We start from the raw sequence: 20,276 nt of genomic DNA, 5'->3' as shown, positions 1-20,276 counted from the left end.
CTAACAGAGAAACCAACACCAACAATACAGCAACTGTTTGAACTTGATCCAAATCCCACCCCAGTGATGTTCTCTTGAATTCTCCAGCATTGGGATTTTCAGTCCCAACTTTTTATCTAGATTCATTGGCCAGTTCCAAAGGTGAAGGAACGAAAGACAGTACAGTAAGTTCCTCAGATATTCTTTCATTTTTTTATGAACATTTAGAAGGAAGAAGGGTACTTTGCTTTCTCATTCCAAATTGTGAAACACACAGTCTCTCTTACCCTCTTTAAAATCTTTTGAAAATGTCTAATTCTTATGATGACTTTTCTGTGCTCAGGAGTGTGAAAGGAAACTTGCTAAGATTTTCCTGAGATGTCTCTGATTCTGGGATGTGACCCTGTGGTTATTAAACATAGTGTTGGGGTGTAAAGGATTCTCATTGCCTACTATGTATAAAAACATGAGAAGAAACAAATAAATATTTAAAAGCTCATTTGCCTTCAGACAGTTCAAAATACAGTGGTGAAACAGTAAACTTTAATGCACTGCCAATAACCTGGCAGTAAGATAAAATTATTCTGAATGCACATTTTATAGAAGGAAGCAACATGTTCTGTTTCAGGTAGTCAAGTCTAAATTTAATCAACAGGAGCATGATATAGATTTAAAGAAATGCATGCAAGTTAGAAGGTTCCTGAAGTCCTTCCAATTTTATATATGACAAAAATAATTTCACAAGGGATAGTTAGTTAGGAAGTTTGGGATGGACAAGTACACACTGCTATCTTTAAAATGGATAACCAACAAGGTCTTACTGAATAGCACAGGGAAGTCAATCAATGATATGTGCCAGCCTGGATGCGAGGGAGTTTGGGAAAGAATGGAAACATGTATATAAATGGTTTAGTCACTTTGCTGTGCACTTGAAACTATCACAACTGTTTTAATTGGATATACTCCATATTAAATAGTTAAAAAATTTTTAAAGTACTATCTATAATCAGAAAGCAAATATCTAATCAGTGAATTACTTTCCTGTGTGCTTCCTCATTGTATATTGTAGCACTAACACCAAAGAAACACTATGCAATAGCATATTTTTCAGATTGTCCTCTACTCCCAGGAGTTTTGGGACAAGAAATAATTGTTCACTCATTGATTACTACACTTAGTAAACATACACTTACTGTCTATGGAGGATCTGCTATGTAAGACATGGTAATTATGTAGGATAGTACAAAAGGCAGAAACACTTATACAGCACACAGGGTGTGCTAGACAGGAAGTATGCTAGACAGGAAGAAATGTGAAAAGTTTGGAGTGGGAGAGTTTGGAAGAATTTCCTTAGGCAATACTGGAAATTTCACTGATGCCAAGGTCAAAAGATTCAAGCAAGTGTTATGTGAGCACTGAGCTTTACCTGAAATCGGAGGTTGGGGTTAATTTTGGAGGTGTTTTGGGGCAAATGGGAGAGGGAGATTATACATTAGAATAGGAACACCTGGTTTAACATAGCATTGTTGCCTAAAATGTGCAGGCAAGGGAAGTAGGAAAAAAGGAAACATTAATAACAGTTTCTCGAGCAATCATTTTGTCTCTGAGCACATTATTTCTTGATACTTAGTGGATATGGATCAGAGTGTTACCCTGAAGTTTGTGTCTAAATTTGAAGTTTCCCATGAGCCCCTGTAATGCTAGTATCCTCACTATATTTTAAACCTTCTTATAGTTCTTATGCTTTGAGACAGGAATGTCATCCGTTATTGACTGTGTGGTCCCCTTACTTTTCTCATTTCCCTGTTCTCTCTGTATAAGACACAAAGCCTTTCTATCTGTAGACCTCAGGGACTTTCCCATATCCTTAGCGGAAAGAAAAAAAAAAATGAGTAAAATGAATCAGGAAATTGAGCTGAAAGTTCTTTATTAGGAAGAAGTCATATCATTGAGGGTGGACATTATTTCGCCAAGTTCAGAAGATAAAATCTGGGGAAATACTGGGACTTCTGTGACAGTCTAGTGTTTAAGGCTTGGTCTAATGCAGGGGGTGAGAGTTCTATTCTGTTCAGGGAGCTAAGATCTGACATGTCTTGTGGCCTAAAAAACAAGAACATAAAAACAACAGGAACAATATTGTAACTCAAAAATGACTTTAAATTTTTTGAATTGTTAAACAATAGAAGAATGTAGGGAAATAGGATCTTCCAGTTGAGAGAGTTAACTCTTAGGTAGATTGATAAGGAGTCCAGGGCCATCAAGGGGTCTGGAGCTCTCAAGGAGGAGAAAAGGACAAACTATTTTTTTCTACATTACATTGTCTTAGTCACATAAGAAATTTTTTCTTAAACTTTGAGTTGTTTTGACAACAGTCTGAAGATTAACTTTCTTTAAGCCCAGAGCTAATGATTAAATGATGCTTACTCCTTGGAAGGAAAGCTATGACCAACCTAGATAGCATATTGAAAAGCAGAGACATTACTTTGCCAACAAAGGTCCGTCTAGTCAAGGCTATGGTTTTTCCAGTGGTCATGTACGGATGTGAGAGTTGGACTGTGAAGAAAGCTGAGTGCCGAAGAATTGATGCTTTTGAACTGTGGTGTTGGAGAAGATTCTTGCGAGTCCCTTGGACTGCAGGGAGATCCAACCAGTCCATTCTAAAGGAGATAAGCCCTGGGTTGTTGTTTGGAAGGAATGATGCTAAAACTGAAACTCCAGTACTTTGGCCACCTCATGTGAAGAGTTGACTCACTGGAAAAGACCCTGATGCTGGGAGGGATTGGGGGCAGGAGGAAAAGGGGACGACAGAGGATGAGATGGCTGGATGGCATCACCAACTCGATGGACGTGAGTCTGGGTGAACTCCGGGAGTTGGTGATGGACAGGGAGGCCTGGCGTGCTGCGATTCATGGGGTCGCAAAGAGTCGGACATGACTGAGTGACTGAACTGAACTTAACTAAATGATTAAACAACAAAACAATTCATCTTGCTCAAGATGAATTTAAACTTTATACTAATGATTGAAAGAAAGTGAAAGTGAAGTCGCGCAGTCATTCCCGACTCTTTGCAACCCCATGGACAGTAGCCTGCACCAAGCTCCTCCATCCACGGGATTTTCAAGGCAAGAGTACCGGAGTGGGTTGCTATTTCCTTCTCCAGGGAATCTTCCCAACCCAGGGATCGAACCCAGGTCTCTCGCATTGTAGACAGAGGCTTTACCTTCTGAGCCATCAGGGAAGTCCACTAATGATTATAGAAAAACAATGGATGTTGCTTGAGGACATGGTTCTCCTTCTTAAGAACCTTCTGACTAATCCTGTTATTTTAGGATTTAGGGAGAGGGTTTGATAAGACCTTTCCATTGTTAGTAACCAACTGAAAAATTATATAAGGTCTTGATGAGACTAGCTAGTGGGACAGTCTCCTGTTCCCCTTCTGATGTCTATGTCAGAAGCTTTCTCTGTCCCCTTTTCACTGTAATAAAACTGCCACGCAAAAGCTCTGAGTGATCAAATTTTGTCTCTGGCCCCGGATCGAAACTGTCTGCTCTGGAAGCCAAAAATCTGACACCATTCAACATAAGCTATCACAATGGTCATCAACTCAAGGAATTCGAATGGGAACTCTGTAATAACCTAGAGGGGTGGGAATGGGCCAGAGGTGAGAGGGAGATTCAGCTGGGAGGGGAAATACATACACCTATGGTTAATTCATATTAATGTATGATAGTAATCAAACCAATATTGTAAACCAATCATCAATCAATTAGAAATAAATACTCATTTGAAAATAAAAAATAGGACAGGATCTCAATGGTATTTGTAGGTGAGAGCATTAACCACACCAGCCACCACCTTCTGACAGGCAGCCTGAAATTCTGGGGTGAATTCCTTGCCAAAGTTTCAAGCCAGTGTACTCACCAGTATATTGCCCAGGAGCTGTGTGGTAGAGATAAAAATCAAGGACAATGTTAGCAGAGGCACCCAATTTGGACTTAGTATTTCAGTCTCATCTCAAGCTGTGCCCCTAGAATATAAGCAGAAAGATGGCTAAAGTGTAGATGTTACTACTGATGTGAAGCCACTCATATAAGCCTGAGTTTATACTTAGAGATGTTTCTCTCTTTCTATCTTAATTCTGAACTTGCTATCATTTTTTTTATTTTTTTGAACTGTTTCAAGAAGCAATACATCATTTTGTCTTCCTTGCTTAAAAAAGAAGAGATAAGGGAAAATCATGAGACAAAATTTTTAAGTGACATAAAAGAAGAAAGTCTTAATACTCAAACACTTAAACAGTCAAAATGTTTAAATATAAAGAAGATACTGCAGAGAACAAACAGAGAAAAACAAGAATGAATAAGAGGAAACGATGCCTGGAAACAAAGAAGGTAAAACATTGCCCATAAATCAGCAAAGGACAGTCCCCAAAATAGTCAAAGAACCTCTGAGTCGAGGGGTAGACGACCAGCAGCCTAGGGGGTGAAAACAGCACAAGGTCAGAGGGGGTCAGTGCCTGCCAGAATCTCAGGCAATGGCTCTGTCCCCACACACCCAACTGACATTCACTCTCCTTCAGCCTGCCTTGTAAGTTGAATACCTGCCTGCCTACAGTATCCGGACCAACTTCAGCCACCCTCATCTTACTCCACAAGTCAATGACAGTAGCCTTCTTCTCAAGAGTCAGATACACCATGATGTGTGTTTGTGCAGCTGCAAGTTGTGTCAAAAGCATGTGTAAGCAGTAGGGGCCCTGGTCTTCCTTGTGAGCCCCACCCAGCCTCCTGCCCTCCCTGCTTCTGAGAGCAGATTAGCCCAGGGCATAATACAAGTTCATTGGTTTGGGGGAATGTAAGATGAACTCTTGTTGCTCAGTGCTCTTCATCTGTGATTGGCTGATTCAGTGTGTCTAAACTCAGAAACTCTACTCTCCCTGTTCTTATCTCTTAGCTTCATTTCCTTCATCCATCCATTCCCTCTATAAATATATTCCCAGTCCCATTTATGCATAAATATTTTAGTCGGATCTTGTGTAATGTATCTTACAGTTTAAACCCATGAATTAAATTTTATCTATGAATTTAAAAAGTTAAATTCATAGATATGAAAACTAAGACTTAGAAAGCAAATATTTTATCAAGTTGACTTTATATGGAGCTTCACTGTGTTTCTGGAAATATTTATAAGAGGTTGAAATGGATAAATATTTTGTCTTAGATTTATTGCTTTCTTTCTCCTTGTATAAATACTTTGGGCCACAAAATTCGATTTTCACCCATCCTGTCATTTAAATAAAGCTCTATCAAGTTAATGAAAAATAATAAATATTGTCTTTCTAGCAGCTACTGAACTAGGTTTATGGAGCATGCATGATAATGGGAACAATTTAATGAGAAACAAAAAAAAATCTGATACTTATGATGTGACTGTAGAGAAAATGCAGAGAAATTTCAAATAAGATTTATATTATTCAGCTTGATAAAGTCTGACAGGATTTCTGGGAAAACAAGAAGTGCAGAAATTTCCAAATCTGTGTCCTCAAGAAAAAAGTGAAAATGGACCCAGGAATGAACATTCAAATCAAACTTCATTCTTCTCAATTCAAATATTACTGCAATGATATACAAATATATACCCACCAGCATACCTGGAAAGAAGGAAAGAAGGATGGAAGAAAAGAAGAAGAAATGGAGGAAGGAAGGATGGATGGAAAAAGGGCCTAGGAGAAGGGAAAAGAATGTAATGAAAGGGAAGGGAAAAGAAAAGAATATAAAGAACAAGAGAGCTTGACAATTCTGAAATTTTGCAAACCAGTAAAGAAAAATGTTCATACTTTGCTAGTGATAATGTAAAACAGTATAAATGATTTTGAAAATATTTGATGATGTCTACTGAAGCAGAGGTATGACCTAAATCAAATCCCTTATGATTATACAGTGGAAGTGAGAGATAGATTTAAGGGACTAGATCTGATAGACAGAGTGCCTGATGAACTATGGATGGAGGTTCATGACATTGTACAGGAGACAGGGATCAGGACCATCCCCATGGAAAAGAAATGCAAAAAAGCAAAATGGCTGTCTGAGGAGTCCTTACAAATAGCTGTGGAAAGAAGAGAAGCAAAAAGCAAAGGAGAAAAGGAAAGATATAAGCATTTGAATGCAGAGCTCCAAAGAATAGCAAGGAGAGATAAGAAAGCCTTCCTCAGTGACCAATGCAAAGAAATAGAGGAAAACAACAGAATGGTAAAGACTAGAGATCTCTTCAAGAAAATTAGAGATACCAAGGGAACATTTCATGCAAAGATGGGCTTGATAAAGGACAGAAATGGTATGGACCTAACAGAAGCAGAAGATATTAAGAAGAGGTGGCCAGTATACACAGAAGAACTGTACAAAAAAGATCTTTATGACCAAGATAATCACGATGGTGTGATCACTGACCTAGAGCCAGACAACCTGGAATATGAAGTAAAGTGGGCCTTAGAAAGCATCACTATGAAAAAAGCTAGTGGAGGTCATGGAATTCCAGTGGAGCTATTTCTAATCCTGAAAGATGATGCTATGAAAGTGCTGCACTCAATATACCAGCAAATTTGGAAAACTCAGCAGTGGCCGCAGGGCTTGAAAATGGATAAAAACTCTCCAGAAACCAGGAATAGAAGGAACATACCTCAACATAATAAAAGCTATATATGACAAACCCACAGCAAACATTATCCTCAATGGTAAAAAATTGAAAGCATTTCCTGTAAAATCAGGAACAAGACAAGGGTGCCCACTTTTACCACTACTATTCAACATAGTTTTGGAAGTTTTGGCCACAGCAATCAGAGCAGAAAAATAAATAAAAGGAATCCAAATTGGAAAAGAAGAAGTAAAACTCTCACTGTTTGCAGATGACAAACAGGTCCTATATATAGAAAACCCTAAAGACTCCACCAGAAAATTACTAGAGCTAATCAATGAATGTAGTAAAGTTGCAGGACATAAAATCAACACACAGAAATCCCTTGCATTCCTATACATTAATAATGAGAAAATAGAGAAATTAAGGAACAATTCCATTCACCATTGCAATGAAAAGAATAAAATACTTAGGAATATATCTACCTAAAGAAACAAAAGACATATATAGAAAACTATAAAACACTGGTGAAAGAAATCAAAGAGGACACTAATAGATGGAGAAATATACCATGTTCAGGGATCGGAAGAATCAATATAGTGAAAATGAGTATACTACCCAAAGCAATCTATAGATTCAGTGGAACCCTATCAGGCTACCAATGGTATTTTTCATAGAGCTAGAACAAATAATTTCACAATTTGTATGGAAATACAAAAAAACCTCGAATAGCCAAAGCAATCTTGAGAAAGAAGAATGGAACTGGAGGAATCAACCTGCCAGACTTCAGGCTCTACTACAAAGCTACAGTCATTAAGACAGTATGGTACTGGCACAAAGACAGAAATATAAATCAATGGAACAAAATAGAAAGCCCAGAGATAAATCCACACACCTATGGACACCTTATCTTTGACAAAGGAGGCAAGAATATACAATGGATTAAAGACAATCTCTTTAACAAGTGGTGCTGGGAAAACTGGTCAACCACTTGTAAAAGAATGAAACTAGAACACTTTCTAACACCATACACAAAAATAAACTCAAAATAGATTAAAGATCTAAACATAAGACCAGAAACTATTAAACTCCTAGAGGAAAACATAGGCAAAACAGTCTCTGACATAAATCACAGCAGGGTCCTCTATGACCCACCTCCTAGAATATTGGAAATAAAAGCAAAAATAAACAAGTGGGGCCTAATTAAATTTAAATGCTTCTGCACAACAAAGGAAACTATAAACAAGGTGAAAAGACAGCCTTCAGAATGGGAGAAAATAATAGCAAATGAAGCAACGGACAAAGAACTAATCTCAAAAATTTACAAGCAACTCCTACAGCTCAATTCCAGAAAAATAAATGACCCAATCAAAAAATGGGCCAAAGAACTAAACAGACATTTCCCCTAAGAAGACATACAGATGGTTAACAAACATATGAAAAGATGCTCAACATCATTATAAGAGAAATGCAAATCAAAACCACTATGAGGTAACATTTCACACCAGTCAGAATGGCTGTGATCCAAAATTCTACAAGCAATAAATTCTGGAGAGGGTGTGGAGAAAAGGGAACCCTCTTACACTGTTGGTGGGAATGCATACTAGTACAGCCACTATGGAGAACAGTGTGGAGATTCCTTAAAAACTGGAAATAGAACTGCCTTATAACCCAGCAATCCCACTGCTGGGCATACACACCAAAGAAACCAGAATTGAAAGAGACACGTGTACCCCAATGTTCATCACAGCACTGTTTATAATAGCCAGGACATGGAAGCAACCTAGATGTCCATCAGCAGATGAATGGATAAGAAAGCAGTGGTACATACACAAAATGGAGTATTACTCAGCCATTAAAAAGAATACATTTGAATCAGTTCTAATGAGGTGGATGAAACTGGAGCCTATTATACAGAGTGAAGAAAGCCAGAAAGAAAACACCAATACAGTTATACTAACACTATGCCAAAGCGTTTGACTGTGTGGATCACAAAAAAACTGGAAAATTCTGAAAGAGATGGGCATACCAGACCACCTGACCTGCCTCCTAAGAAACCTATATGCAGGTCAGGAAGCAACAGTTAGAACTGGACATGAACAGTCGTATGGACTCTGTGGGAGAGGGAGAGGGTGGGAAGATTTGGGAGAATGGCATTGAAACATGTAAAATATCATGTATGAAGTGAGATGCCAGTCCAGGTTCAATGTACAATACTGGATGCTTGGGGCTAGTGCACTGGGACGACCCAGAGGGATGGTATGGGGAGGGAGGAGGGAGGAGGGTTCAGGATGGGGAGCACATGTATACCTGTGGTGGATTCATTTTGATATTTGGCAAAACTAATACAATTATGTGAAGTTTAAAAATAAAATAAAATTTAAAAAAAAATAAATTCAGCATAAAAAAAAAAAAAAAAAAGAACTGGACACGGAACAACAGACTGGTTCCAAACAGGAAAAGGAGTACGTCAAGGCTGTATATTGTCACCCTGCTTATTTAACTTATATGCAGAGTACATCATAAGAAACGCTGGGCTGGAAGAAGCACAAGCTGGAATCAAGATTGCCGGGAGAAAGATCAATAACCTCAGATATGCAGATGACACCACCCTTATGGCAGAAAGCTAAGAGGAACTAAAAAGCCTCTTGATGAAAGTGAAAGATGAGAGTGAAAAAGTTGGCTTAAAGCTCAACATTCAGAAAATGAAGATCATGGCATCTGGTCCCACCACTTCATGGGAAATAGATGGGGAAACAGTGGAAACAGGGTCACACTTTATTTTGGGGGGCTCCAAAATCACTGCAGATGGTGACTGCAGCCATGAAATTAAAAGATGCTTACTCCTTGGAAGGAAAGTTATGACCAACCTAGATAGTATATTGAAAAGCAGAGATATTACTTTGCCAACGAAGGTCCATCTAGTGAAGGCTATGGTTTTTCTAGTGGTCATGTATGGCTGTGGGACCATGAAGGAAGCTAAGTGCCAAGGAATTGATGCTTTTGAATTGTGGTGTTGGAGAAGACTCTTGAGAGTCCCTTGGACTGCAAGGAGATCCAACCAGTCCATTCTAAAGGAGATCAGTCCTGTGTGTTCATTGGAAGGAATGATGCTGAAGCTGAAACTCCAGTACTTTGGCCACCACATGCGAAGAGTTGACTCATTGGAATAGAATCTGATGCTGGGAGGGCTTGGGGGCAGGAGGACAAGGGGACGACAGAGGATGAGATGGCTGGATTGCATCACCGTCTCAATGGACGTGAGTTTGAGTGAACTCCGGGAGTTGATGATGGACAGGGAGGCCTGGTGTGCTGCGATTCATGGGGCCACAAGGAGTCGGACACGACGGGGCGACTGAACTGAAACTGAACTGAAACTGAAGCAGAGGGGTTTCCCGGTTATCTCAGCTGGTAAAGAATCCTCCCGCAATGCAGGAGACCCCAGTTCGATTCCTGCATCGGAAAGATCCCCTGGAGAAGGGAAAGGCTACCCACTTCAGTATTCTGGCCTGGAGAATTCCATGGACTGTATAGCCCATGGGATCGCAAAGACTGGGACACAGCTGAGTGACCTTCACTCACTAAGGATTGCAAGACAGCAGTGACTGTCAAGCAACAAAAGTCTCTTTTTGCATTCTTGTCAGTCCTATGTACATCACAATATTATCATACAAGCAAAGAGGGAGCAAAGCTATCTCTCCCTTGTTTCTTTCCTTCATGTAGATCTGTATAAGATGACAGAGAAAACCAGGATAAAAAGAGGTTAGGGAAGGTGGAGCAATCGGGACAGTAAAATGCATAATCTTAGAACAGTGGTGTCCTTAGGCAGAAGAACTTAATGGATTTAAGTGAGGTTCTGGACAATTAAAGAGACAGAAGACATTTACAAGATAGGCTAAATAACAATTGATTTAAATAAAACATACCAATGATCTAACTCTCAAATCAAGCTGCAACTTGAATTCTTTAAGAGAAAGTAAGACTAAGGAGCAGAGTCTGTTCTCCACTAACATCAACTCTTTACAGCCATTACTGTCATGGGGTCAAAGATGCTGATATATTTTCCCAAGGTCTCAAGTAGCCCTTCATTTCTTTTTGTCTTCAATACTTTGCCCTCCCATGTCCCCATCAGAGTGAGAGACAGTGAAATAATTTAAGTACACCAATGCAATGAAAATAAATCTTTGTATTGGGCAGAGACCAAATGCTCAATATTCTTCATAATTTTTCCATATTTGGTTTTTGGGCTCTGAGGATGAAAGGACCTTTCCTGGAAATCAGTTAGAAGCACTTAGTGGTATCTGTGGGCCAAGGCATTTGCCACACCAGCCACCACCTTCTGAAAGGCAGCCTGAATTTCTAGGATGAATAACTTGCCAAAGTAATAAGCCAGCACATTTATTAGTAGGTAGCCCAGGAGCTATGTGGAAAACATGAGAAGCAAGGGCATGGTTAGTGCAGGTATCCAGATTCAGTCTCATCCCAAGCTGTGCCCCTAGGATATAAGCACAAAGATGGTTGAAGCGTAGATGTTACTACTGATGTAAAGCCACCCATATCAGCCTGACTTTATATTTTAAAATGTTACTCTCTTTCTACCTTAATCCAGAATTTGTTATCATTTTTATTCTTTTGGATTATTTCAAGAAGTGATACAACATTTTTTCCTTTGAAAGGAACAGATAAGGGGAAAATATTAGATAACAACTTTTAAAGTGAATAGGGAAAGGTTTTTTTTTTTGCATACTCAAAAAAAGTATAATTTAAAAAAAAAGAAGACATTGCAGAGAACAATAATGAACAAGAGGAAATGATAGTTGTGAGCAAAGAGGTAAAAAGAAACTAAATGATCCTGAAGAGTCAGCCCCTAGTACTGTAATCAGAATATCTATTTTCCATTCTAAACTGTGTTGTGCCATTTGTCCCTCTCACCATGAGAAGAGTCTGGCCAAGAAACAGAAGAACATTGAGGGTCCCATAAACTTATCCTGAAGTACTCAGAATCTACATGCAGCTTATCACAGTGCATCTCACTCAGCACAGTAAAGGTGCCCTTGAGGTCGTTGAGATGTTTTATGCCCTCACCAAAGGAGTCTAGCATCTTCTTGCCATGTGCCTTCACCTTAGGGTTGCTCATAATAGCATCAGCAGAGGACAAGTCCCCAAAGGACTCAAAGAGCTTCTGAGTCCAGGGGTAGACAACCAGCAGCCTAAGGGGTGAAAATAGCACAAGGTTAGAGGCAGTCACCACCTCCTAGAATTTCAGGGGATGACTCTGTCCCCACACTCCCAGCCGTCATTCACTCTCCTTAAACCTACCTTGTAAGCTGAATACCTGCTTGCCTAGGGTTTCAACACCAACTTCATCCAACCTCATCTTGCTCCACAAGAACATGAAAGAAAACTTCTCCTTAAAAGTCAGTTTAACCATAATGTCTGTTTGTATAGTTGCAAGTTGTGTCAGAAGCAAGTATAAGCATCAGGGACCTGCTCTTTCTTTAAGCCCTGCCCAGCTTCCTGCCCTCCCTACTTCTGAAAGCAGATTAGCCCAGGGCATAACACAAGATCATTAGTTTGGGGGAAAGTAAGATGCAGTCTTGTTCCTCAGTTCCCTTCATCTGTGACTGGCTGATCCAGTGTGTCTAGACTCAGAAACTCTGCTCTCACTGTTCTTATCTCCCAAACTGATTTCCTTCATCAGTTGCTTCTACAAATTTATCCCCAGTATTATTTATATGTCAATATTTTAGTATGATATTGAGAGAGTCATTTCCTAGGCAGGTTGATAGGGAGTCTAGGGGTCCCCAAAGAGAGAGGGGTCTGGAATTCTCAAGGAGGAAAAAAGGACAAACTTTTTTTCTTTCTCCACATTCCTTAGGATTATATACCAATAATGTATCCTGCCTAAGGACAGTCTTTGGATTCAACCTTCTGTTATTTTAAAAAGTTAATTATGGGAGTATACCTGGTCTTTACAAGGATGTATCTTGCCTGAGGACAGTGTTATCTTAAAATGTAAATTATGGGAGTAGGTCGGAGGAGGTCTTTACAACCTCCAGACATTCTTTGGATTATATAACCTCATTATTAACACTAGCAAGGGGGTACTCTTTCTGCCCCCTTCTGATGCCTATGTCAGAAGCTTTCTCTATCTCCTTTATACTTTAATAAAACTTTACTACACAAAAGCTCTGAGCGATCAAGCCTCGTCTCTGGCCCCGGATTGAATTCTTCTCCTCCGGGGGCCAAGAATCCCGGTGTATTCGCGTGATTCAACAACAACCTTTCAATATTGTACAATGTGTCTCTTACAATTTAAATCTATGAATTATAGTTTAAACCTATGAATTACAGAATTACTTACATAAAGTAAGATGTAGAAAGCAAAAATTTTATCAAGCAGTTTCTAGAGGGAGCTACACTTTGTTTCTAGAGATATTTGTAAGAGGTTGGAATCAATAACTATTTTGTCATAGATTTAACTTGCTTTCTTTCTTGTATAGATACTTTGGGTCACAAAATTCTATTTTTCTCCATCCTTTATTTGAAATAAATGTCCATTAAGTAAGTGAAAAAGAAGAAATAATGTCTTTCTACCAACTACTGAAGTAGACTTAATGGATTTTATAGGGAAAAATTAAATGAGAAATAAAGAAAAATACAACTATGATATGACTATAGAGAGAATGTAGAGGAATTACAAACAAGATTTATCTTATTCAGCCTGATAAAGTCTGAGAGGGTTTCTGGGAAAACAAAAAGTGAAGAAATTTCTATAGTGTTGTCCTCAGGGGAAAAAAAAAAAAAAGGTGGATTGGACCCAGGAATGAAGATTAAAAGTAAATGTCACTGTCCTCAATTCAAAATAATACTACAATTATATACAAATATATTCCAGTGTAGCTGGAAGGAAGGAAGGAAGAGAGGGAGGAGGAGGGAAGGATGGAAGAAGGGAAGGAGGATCTAAGAGAAGAGAAAATAATGGAATGAAAGGGAAGGGGAAGGGAAATAACATAAAGAAGAGACTGACAATTTCAAAGTATTGCAAGGCTGTAGATAAACAAAAAATTTTATACTTTGCTAGTGATAAAGTGTGGCAGCTGTGAAGCTCTGGAGCTGTGCCTGCTTGACACTGCTTGTGGAACGACTGTGAGGACATACGTCACATCCAAGGGCAAAGGAGAAGCCCCAGCAAGACTGTAGGAGGGGTGAAATCACATTTAGAATCAACCCCATACCCGCCAGAGATGCTCAGAGGACTCAAACATACCTTGTGTGCACCAAGACCCAGATTCCCCATAGAGACTGAGACAGAACTGTGTTTGAGCATCTCCTGTGGACGTACTGGTCAGCAGCAGACTGCTACAGGGGCAGGGGCTCTGGGTGCTGTAGACCTGGCTATGGCATAGCCCTTTTGGAGGAGGTCAACATTAACCCCACCATAGAACCACCATAACTTACATAGGACTGGGGAAAGATTCTTGGAGGGCATTAAAAAAAAATGCACCAGGACCCAGTAGAAAGGAGCAGTGACCCCACAAGAGACTGCCCCAGACTCGCAGTGAGTGTCCCGGAGTCTCCAGAGGAGGTGTGGGTCATTGGTGGCCTGCTGCAGGGTTTGTGGGCACTGAGTGTAGTAGTGTGTGCAGGGGACATTTTGAAGGAGGTCGCCATTATCTTCATTGAGGTCGCCATTCATGGATGTCGCCAAACCTCCACCATAGTTTGGGCTCAGGTCAAATAACAGGAAGAGAACATTGCCCCGCCCATCAACAGAAAATTGGATTAAAGGTTTACTGAACATGGCTGAGAGGAGTTATTCCATGTTCAAGGTCAGGAGGGGCAACCGTGAGGAGATACCCCTCATCCAAAGAAAGGAGCAGAGGCTGCACTTTGCTGGGCAGGTCATGGTGGAGAGGTCTGACAGAATGTGGTCCACTGGAGAAGGGAATGGCAAACCACTTCAGTATTCTTGCCTTGAGAACCCTATGAACAGTATGAAAAGGCAAAATGATAGGATACTGAAAGAGGAAATCCCCAGGTCTGTAGGTGCCCAATATGCTACTGGAGATCAGTGGAGAAATAACTCCAGAAAGAATGAAAGGATGGAGACAAAGCAAAAACAATGCCCAGTTGTGGGTGTGACTGGTGATAGAAGCAAGGTCCGATGCCATAAAGAGCAATATTGCTTGGGAACCTGGAATGTTAGGTCCATGAGTCAGGCGCAAATAGGAAGTGGTCAGATAGGAGATGGCAAGAGTGAATTTCAACATTCTAGGAATCAGAGAACTAAAATGGCCTGGAATGGGTGAATTTAACTCAGGTGACCATTATATCTACTACTGTGGGCAAGAATCCCTTAAAAGAAATGGAGTAGCCATCATGGTCAACAAAAGAGTCCAAAATGCAGTACTTGGATGCAATCTCAAAAATGACAGAATTACCTCTGTTCGTTTCCAAGGCAAACCACTCAATATCACAGTAATCCAAGTCTATGCCCCAACCAGTAACACTGAAGAAGCTGAAGTTGAATGGTTCTATGAAGACTTACAAGACCTTTTAGAACTAACACCCAAAAAAGATGTCCTTTTCATTATAGGGGACTGGAATGCAAAAGTAGGAAGTCAAGAAACACCTGGGGTAACAGGCAAATTTGGCCTTGGAATACAGAATGAAGCAGGGCAAAGGCTAATAGAGTTCTGTGACAAGAATGCACTGGTCATAGCAAACACCCCCCTTCCAACAACACAAGAGAAGACTCTACACATGGACATTACCAGATGGTCAATATTGAAATCAGATTGATTATATTTTTTGAACTCAAACATGGAAGCCCTATACAGTCAACAAAAACAAGACAGGGAGCTGATTGTGGCACAGATCATGAACTCCTTATTGGCAAATTCAAACTTAAATTGAAGAAAGTAGGGAAATCACTAGACGATTCAGGTATGACCTACATTAAATCCCATATGATTATACAGTGGAAGTGAGAAATAGATTTAAGGGACTAGATCTGATAGAGTGCCTGATGAACTATGGATGGAGACAGGGTGATATTGTACAGGAGACAGGGATCAAGACCATCCCCATGGAAAAGAAATGCAAAAAAGCAAAATGGCTGTCTGAGGAGGCCTTACAAATAGCTGTGGAAAGAAGAAAAGCAAAAAGCAAAGGAAAAAAGAAAGATATAAGCATCTGAATGCAGAGTTCCAAAGAATAGCAAGGAGAGATAAGAAAGCCTTCCTCAGCCATCAATGCAAAGAAATAGAGGAAAACAACAGAATGGTAAAGACTAGAGATCTCTTCAAGAAAATTAGAGATACCAAGGGAACATTTCATGCAAAGATGGGCTTGATAAAGGACAGAAATGGTATGAACCTAACAGAAGCAGAAGATATTAAGAAGAGGTGGCCAGAATACACAGAAGAACTGTACAAAAAAGATCTTTATGACCAAGATAATCATGATGGTGTGATCACTCACCTAGAGCCAAACATCCTGGAATGTGAAGTCAAGTGGGCCTTAGAAAGCATCACTACAAACAAAGCTAGTGGAGGTGATGGAATTCCAGTTCAGCTGTTTCAAATCCTGGAAGATGATGCTGTGAAAGTGCTGCACTCAATATGCCAGCAAATGTGGAAAACTCAGCAGTGACCACAGAACTGGAAGATGTTAGTTTTCATTCCAATCCCAAAGAAAGGCAATGCCAAAGAATGCTCAAACTACTGCATAATTGCACTCATCTCACACACTAGTAAAGTAATGCTCAAAATTCTCCAAGCCAGCCTTTGACAGCACATGACCCATGAACTTCCAGATGTTCAAGCTGTATTTAGAAAAGGCAGGGGAACCAGAGATCAAATTGCCAACATCCGCTGGATCTTCATAAAAGGCAAAGAGTTCAAAAAAGCATCTATGTCTGCTTTATTGACTATGTCAAAGCCTTTGACTGTGTGGATCACAACAAACTGGATAATTCTAAAGAAGATAAGAATACCAGATCACCTGACCTGCCTCTTGAGAGACCTGTATGCAGGTCAAGAAGCAACAGTTAGAACTGGACATGGAACAATAGACTGATTCCAAATAAGGAAAGGAGTACGTCAAGGCTGTATATTGCCACCCTGCTTATTTAACTTCTATGCAGAGTACACCATGAGAAATGCTGGACTGGATGAAGCACAAGCTGGAATCGAGATTGCCAGAAGAAATATCAATAACCTCAGATGTGCAGATGACACCACCCTTATGGCAGAAAGCAAAGAGGAACTAAAGAGCCTCTTGATGACAGTGAAAAAGAGGAGTGAAAAAGTTGGCTTAAAACTCAATATTAAGAAAACCAAAATCATGGAATCTGGTCCCATCACTTCATGGCAAATAGATGGAGAAACAGTAAAAACTGTGACAGATTTTATTTTGGGGGGCTCCAAAATCACTCCTGATGGTGACTGCAGCCATCAAATTGAAAGATGCTTATTCCTTGGAAGAAAAGCTATGACCAACCTAGACAGCGTATTAAAAAGCAAAGACATTACCTTGCCAACAAAGGTCCCTCTAGTCAAAGCTATGGTTTTTCTGACTCTTTGCAACCCCATGGACTGCAGCCTGTCAGGCCCCTCTGTCCATGGGATTCTCCAGGCAAGAACACTAGAGTGGGTTGCCATTTCCTTCTCATCTGGACCCTCTAGCAGGTTCTATAATTTTATACTACCCCACCGTTATTAATTTATCTTCTTTGAATTGGATATGACATGATGGATCTTGAATTTGTCATTTTTCCTCATAAATGGCCTTTATCTCTACCAAAGGCTTGATAGAATTAAAAATGTGTTCCAGGTTGCAGAGCTCCCAAGTAATATAGCATTAGTACCATGGCATGGCAAACCCTTCAGTATCTTTGCCCAAAGAATCCCATGGACAGGTTATGTAACCTGGCAGGTTACAGTCCATGGGGTGGCAAAGAGTCAGACATGACTGAAGGGACTAAGCATGCCCCATTGAAGATGCAAAGAAAAAATTGAGAGCAGAGTGCTTGACTGGGTGTCTAAAATACCATCTTCATTGCACTTATCAGATCAGATCAGATCAGTCGCTCAGTCGTTTCCGACTCTTTGCGACCCCATGAATCGCAGCACACCAGGCCTCCCTGTCCATCACCAACTCCCGGAGTTCACTGAGACTCACGTCCATCGAGTCAGTGATGCCATCCAGCCATCTCATCCTCTGTCGTCCCCTTCTCCTCTTGCCCCCAATCCCTCCCAGCATCACAGTCTTTTCCAATGAGTCAACTCTTCGCATGAAGTTGCCAAAGTACTGGAGTTTCAGCTTTAGCATCATTCCTTCCAGAGAAATCCCAGGACTGATCTCCATTGCACTTATAGCTGCTAAAAGTATGACTCATATTAAATAAAAGTAGTCCAGAAAGAGCTCTATCCAGCATTTATACAAATAACAGACTATACAGGTCCCTTACTTTGTGTCCTAACAGCTCACTATTAACAATCATTTTGCATCTCTCAGGAGTAACTCCATTTCTTTCCTTTTTCTAAAGACCTTCCCTGTTTCAGGAGTCTAACTCCCCCTCCTAGGATTAACTACCCACTGAAGTCACTTTTACAGAATCTTATTAGGGTTCCTTCTATAACCTCCCCAAACTGTCAACCTCCAATATTCCCAGTTCCAATAGTAAAGCTTTTTTTTTTTTTTTTTTGGCTGAATCAACTTAGAAAAGATAAAAACAAAGAGAAAATACAAAGATATTCATTATAGACCCTGACTTTAATTTCATTTGTATTATATTGGAGTTATGTCTGGAATTAGAGCTCTCTCGCTCTGTCTTCAGGAGATGAACTGCTGGGACACTGGGCCTTCAGAGAGGCAAAAACATGGTTGGCCAGGCATCTAGTGGTACTTGTGGGTCAGAGCATTAGCCACAGCATTTGTCAGCTTTTGCCAGGCAGCCTGCATCTGTGGGGTAAATTCCTTGCTGAAGTGGGTTGCCAAGACAATCAATATCATGTTGCCTAGGAGCTGGGAATAAAAAGAAGATAGTACATAATGAAGAGAAGGTCTCAGGCTGCCCTTCCAGTAAATAGATGCCACATCCATTTCCTTCTTCATAAGAGGTTGAGCGACTTTCATGGCCATGTTCCCACAAAAGTGCATCATTATAGATCTGGCATTGGCTTTAGTGACTCCCAGTCTGAACCCCCACTGTGTTATATCATTCTCCCATTTTCTCTGTCAACTTCCAACCCCAGAGCATTGCTATGGGTACCTTCTCTCCTTTTTTTTTTTTAAATAAAATTATAGTGCTGAAAGGGGACTTCATATGCATATTGTATCTTCAGATATTACATACATTCAGATTGTTTGGACATCCATTTGACAAGGAATCCAGCACCTTGTATACAAAAACATTTCATCTTTGCTAGAGATGAGTGAAGGAGGCACAAATTGTGAAAAGTTGCTCTTATTTTGCCCTGTTTAGTTCTGGTTCAAAACTCAAAAATCATAAAGAAATGTATTCATCAATTTTCATAGAAAATTTCAGTTTCAAGGCAAGATATTCTTCTGCACTGCTCAGTTTGTATTCTCCAGGCCAAAACATACAGCTCAAGTTTGTTTAGTTTTCTTCACAACATGTTTTCTTTTTTCAGAGTTATCAGATGACCAGTGACCTCCACTAGCCATAGAATAATTACTTGGTCTTATCTTTGACCTCTGGAACAACCTATCAAAATCAAGCCTTTCTCTGAAATATTACCTCCAAAAAATATATTTCTATAGCATAAGACTTGAGTCAGTGTTCTCATTATAACCACAGCACAGAAACCTGGATGAAAGAACAAAGCACAGGCATGCCCAGAACTCACCCTGAAGTTCTCGGGATCCACGTGCAACTTGTCACAGTGCAGCTCACTTAGATCTGCAAAGGTGCCCTTGAGGTCATCCATGTGCTTAATGGCATTTCCAAAGGAGTTCAGCACTTTCCTGCCGTGGACCTTGACCTTGGGGTTGCCCATTATTGCAGACTCAGAGTATAAGTTACCAAAACTGTCAAAGAACCTCTGGGTCCATGGGCAGACGATCAGGAGCCTATGGGATGATTATAGTCACAGAACAGATGAGAAGTCAGAGTATGTAAGAAACCTAACCAGTCCCTCTTTTATGGAACAATTTCAGCCTTTCTACATCCTCTCCTACCTGTGTCCAGTGCTTACCTTGCCAGGCTCTCACCGCCGACCACCTCCACATTCACTTTGGCCCACAGACTAGCAACAGCAGCCTTCTCCTCGGTAGTAAAATGCACCATGGTGTCTGGGAGCTTACTGGTGATCCTAATGGGCCAGAAGCAAGTCTGTGCTGCCTCTTCACTGTGTGGCCTTTTATTCCTCATCTCCTGTCCCAAGGTCCTTCCTTCCCCCAATAAAATGAGACTATTGGTCAAAGGTAGGGGGCCACCACCAGGGGTGGGACTTGGGCAAGGGTGGGTCAGCAAGATGGACATTTGTGTCTCTGATAGTGTTACCGGCTCTATCAGGGATACTCCGCTGTTTTCCCCCCTACCCTCTACTGTGCAATTCATATCTCAAGCTCCCCACCACGGCTCCTGAAGTGACCAGCAGGCTGACCATGAAGCATAGCTAGAGTTAGGAAGAGCAACA

At 40.4% G+C, this 20,276-nt stretch overlaps 1 protein-coding gene and 1 pseudogene across 1 annotated transcript; both read right to left on the bottom strand.

Annotated features, from left to right (window-relative positions):
• Positions 1-3,789: 3,789 nt before the first annotated feature.
• LOC133226752 (hemoglobin subunit beta-like) lies at positions 3,790-12,037 on the bottom strand (annotated as a pseudogene).
• Positions 12,038-18,510: 6,473 nt separating this feature from the next.
• Positions 18,511-19,924, bottom strand: LOC133260983 (hemoglobin subunit epsilon-2). The gene is made up of 3 exons (XM_061439600.1): positions 19,833-19,924; positions 19,485-19,707; positions 18,511-18,639 (listed from the first exon to the last, which is right to left on the bottom strand). The coding sequence occupies exons 1-3, from the start codon at positions 19,922-19,924 to the stop codon at positions 18,511-18,513; spliced, it is 444 nt and encodes a 147-aa protein (XP_061295584.1).
• Positions 19,925-20,276: the final 352 nt, after the last annotated feature.

Source organism: Bos javanicus, chromosome 15 (genome assembly GCF_032452875.1).
Source record: "Bos javanicus breed banteng chromosome 15, ARS-OSU_banteng_1.0, whole genome shotgun sequence".
NCBI lineage: Eukaryota > Metazoa > Chordata > Mammalia > Artiodactyla > Bovidae > Bos > Bos javanicus.
Note: the sequence above shows the minus strand (reverse complement) of the source record. Positions and strands in the feature narration are given on the sequence as shown.

Excerpts from the sequence above, each read along its gene's own strand:
- LOC133260983 (XM_061439600.1), bottom strand. The coding sequence starts at position 19,924 with ATGGTGCATTTTACTACCGAGGAGAAGGCTGCTGTTGCTAGTCTGTGG. Across the intron at positions 19,708-19,832 it reads GGCGGTGAGAGCCTGGCAAG|GCTCCTGATCGTCTGCCCAT; the intron begins GTAAGCACTGGA and ends ATCATCCCATAG. Across the intron at positions 18,640-19,484 it reads TGGATCCCGAGAACTTCAGG|CTCCTAGGCAACATGATATT; the intron begins GTGAGTTCTGGG and ends TTTTATTCCCAG.